Source organism: Buceros rhinoceros, unplaced genomic scaffold, assembly GCF_000710305.1.
Source record: "Buceros rhinoceros silvestris isolate BGI_N320 unplaced genomic scaffold, ASM71030v1 scaffold7080, whole genome shotgun sequence".
Taxonomy (NCBI): Eukaryota; Metazoa; Chordata; class Aves; order Bucerotiformes; family Bucerotidae; genus Buceros; species Buceros rhinoceros.
Window position 1 is genome coordinate 18639 of NW_010388949.1, and position 2574 is coordinate 21212.

General features: G+C 40.9%; 1 protein-coding gene across 1 annotated transcript in view; it reads left to right on the plus strand.

Annotated features, from left to right (window-relative positions):
• Nucleotides 1-787: 787 nt before the first annotated feature.
• LOC104489951 (lipoma-preferred partner homolog) overlaps nt 788-2574 on the plus strand; it is a gene marked incomplete at its 5' end in the record, with an annotated part of 44231 nt that continues 42444 nt past the window's right edge. The window contains one exon of the mRNA XM_010132175.1: nt 788-957. Within this exon, the coding sequence (XP_010130477.1) occupies nt 788-957 (170 nt within the window). The remainder of the gene's footprint in view (nt 958-2574) is intronic.

Genomic DNA, 2574 nt, shown 5'->3' on the forward strand with positions numbered 1-2574 from the left:
AATCCTGTCTTTACTTCAGAAATCTGTCGACCATATAACATTTTCAAAACAATCTGAGCAGGGCAGCAAGCCTTTTGTGTGTATGTGTGCAGGTTTTTCGTATGTTATGTATTTGTATGTGGCGTTAGGGACCTTTTTCAGAATCAGACAGAGCTCTCAGGGCTTGTCTTTGCTTAGAGTCCTTCCTAGCAGCTTCTGATGCACCTTTCTTGAGGGACTGTAAAAATAAAGTATCCACACATCAGTTTCCTGAGGAATAGTTTCTATGCTGTAAATAGGCACAATATCTTAATCTGTATTAATCTTCAAACAGAAAAAAAAAAAGTAATTGGCTCCATTGAGGGAATTGATTTAAGCTGAAGAAGGAAAATCTACTCTTTAAATGGTTACAATTGCACTGTCACCAGGCTGCTTAGTGAGGCATTCTACCACAAAATCCTTTCATGTAGAGGCAAGATTTTAAGCACAGGTTTATCCCGTCTAACTGGTACACTGAGGGTTAGATGCTAGCTGAGTGGTTTGCACCTGGGGCTTGGGCTCTTACGATGATCGTTGGCTAGCAGTAGCAGTGGTATCAGTGCATTCTTGGTAGCTGGTTTCAAGACTCTCTAGATCGTTTCACATGGACCAGCACTGAATTTTTGCCAGCAGTGGCACAAATTGCTCCTTTGTTGACTGAGCTACCATGGTCCCCTTCTCACTATGTGGCACAGGCGTGAGGAAGGACTTTCTCTGCAGTTGAGATGAGGAGCATGCTTTGACTCATGTCCTTTTGGTTTGGTGACAGGCCGCTGTGCCCGCTGTGGAGAGAATGTTGTTGGGGAAGGCACTGGCTGCACGGCCATGGACCAGGTCTTCCATGTGGAATGCTTCACCTGTATGATGTGCAACAACAAGCTGAGGGGACAGCCTTTCTACGCAGTGGAGAAGAAAGCCTACTGTGAACCCTGCTACATTGTAAGTACCCATTCTTGTTTGCACCCTGGTTTTAATAGACAGACATTGGAAATACTGATTCTTTCCATTGCTATGCAGTTCCCTTGCAGCTAAAACCTGACAGTCCCATGGCAGTACCATGGGCACCAGTTTTTCCATGGTCTTCAGAACAACTGTGGTCTTTTCAGCTTCCTGGGTGAATTTTGTTTCCTTGTCTAACGTATCTCTGGGATTAAGTGGCCAAGGCAGGGGAAATTGGTGCTTTTTAAGATTATTTCAGGCTGTGTAAGAAGCAGACTGTGAAGTGATTTTTAAGTGGTAGTGTTGCTCTCAGAAGCTTTCTATGCTGAGAAACCTGATAACAAAATGCTTATAGACTGTGGTACCTGCTAAGATTAAGGAGGTGGGATGCAAGATAGCATTAAAACTTCTAAAATCCAGACCTTGGCACTGCCTGATGGAAGCCCTTCTACCGAACTAAGGGCCTGTAAATTGAATATCTTTTGAAGCTTACCTTATCCTAAAATGTCACTTTCCAACAAGCTCTTAAAGCAAGCAGCAGTTGCTCTGAGGAGCTGTGCCTTTTAAGAGGCTTCCATAAGAACTAGTTGGAACCCATTGCACGGCTGCAAATTAAAGAAACATCCCATAATGTGCCTGAGACCTTACCTTGGTGTGACCTTAGCATACAGTATGTGGGGTTAATCCTTGTCATCTACAATAAGAAAAGCACCAAAGCGTTCTTAAAGCATTGATAGGTCTTTGTCTAAACCTCCAGTTCAGAGTTGTTTTTAGAAAACACTAGACCTAAGACCCTTCCAGAACTGGATTTGCACTTCTGAAAGTAATAAATGGTGCTTTTCTGGACTTTTCTGGCATTCCAATAATAATTAAAGCAATAATGTGTATTTCTGAAAGTGCCACCAATACCTCGTTTTTCCTTCTGTTTCTGTAGGGCCTTTGCAGTGGGATTATTGCTGAAGTATTGAATATAAAAAGGGGAGAATCTGTCTTCTTTACAGTGACAGTGGTATATGGGCCTTGTTAATTGGCTTTTAAAAGCTAAATGATCTTTTGATGGAATGTGTACATTTTAAACCACTTCCATTTTTGTTTGCACTAAAATGATTGCACCATTAAAAATTCAAAGTTAATTTTGTGGTGAGTTTGACCGCGTGCAAAGTACTGCAGACTTTAGGAAGGTGCATTCATAATATAATTGGAGCAACTTTATGTAACCGGAATTAAATATTTCAATGACTTCAGGCTGGAATTTACTACTTCTGCTTGCAGATTGATACTTTCCTTTCCTCCTTTTTTAAATCAAGCACTCATTCTTCACTACTCATCTGCTTTAGTTTGGGAAAACATCTGCATTAGCTACTGTAGTAATGGTTTAAGATTATTTAATCCCATTACTTATACACTTCATTAGCCTGAGTGAATTGTTGGCAAGGGTTCAGTAAACCTCATACATTGGGAGATAAAAGGATAAAAAAGGAAAAGGAGAAGGATTCTGTTCCTTGTTTTCTTTCAAATTTATCTTCTATCTATTTAAGGGATAAAGGAACAATAATTGCCTGGCTGCATCTGCGTTTGTATGTTCTGTGATACGGCTTTGCAGCTCTGAGCACAAGG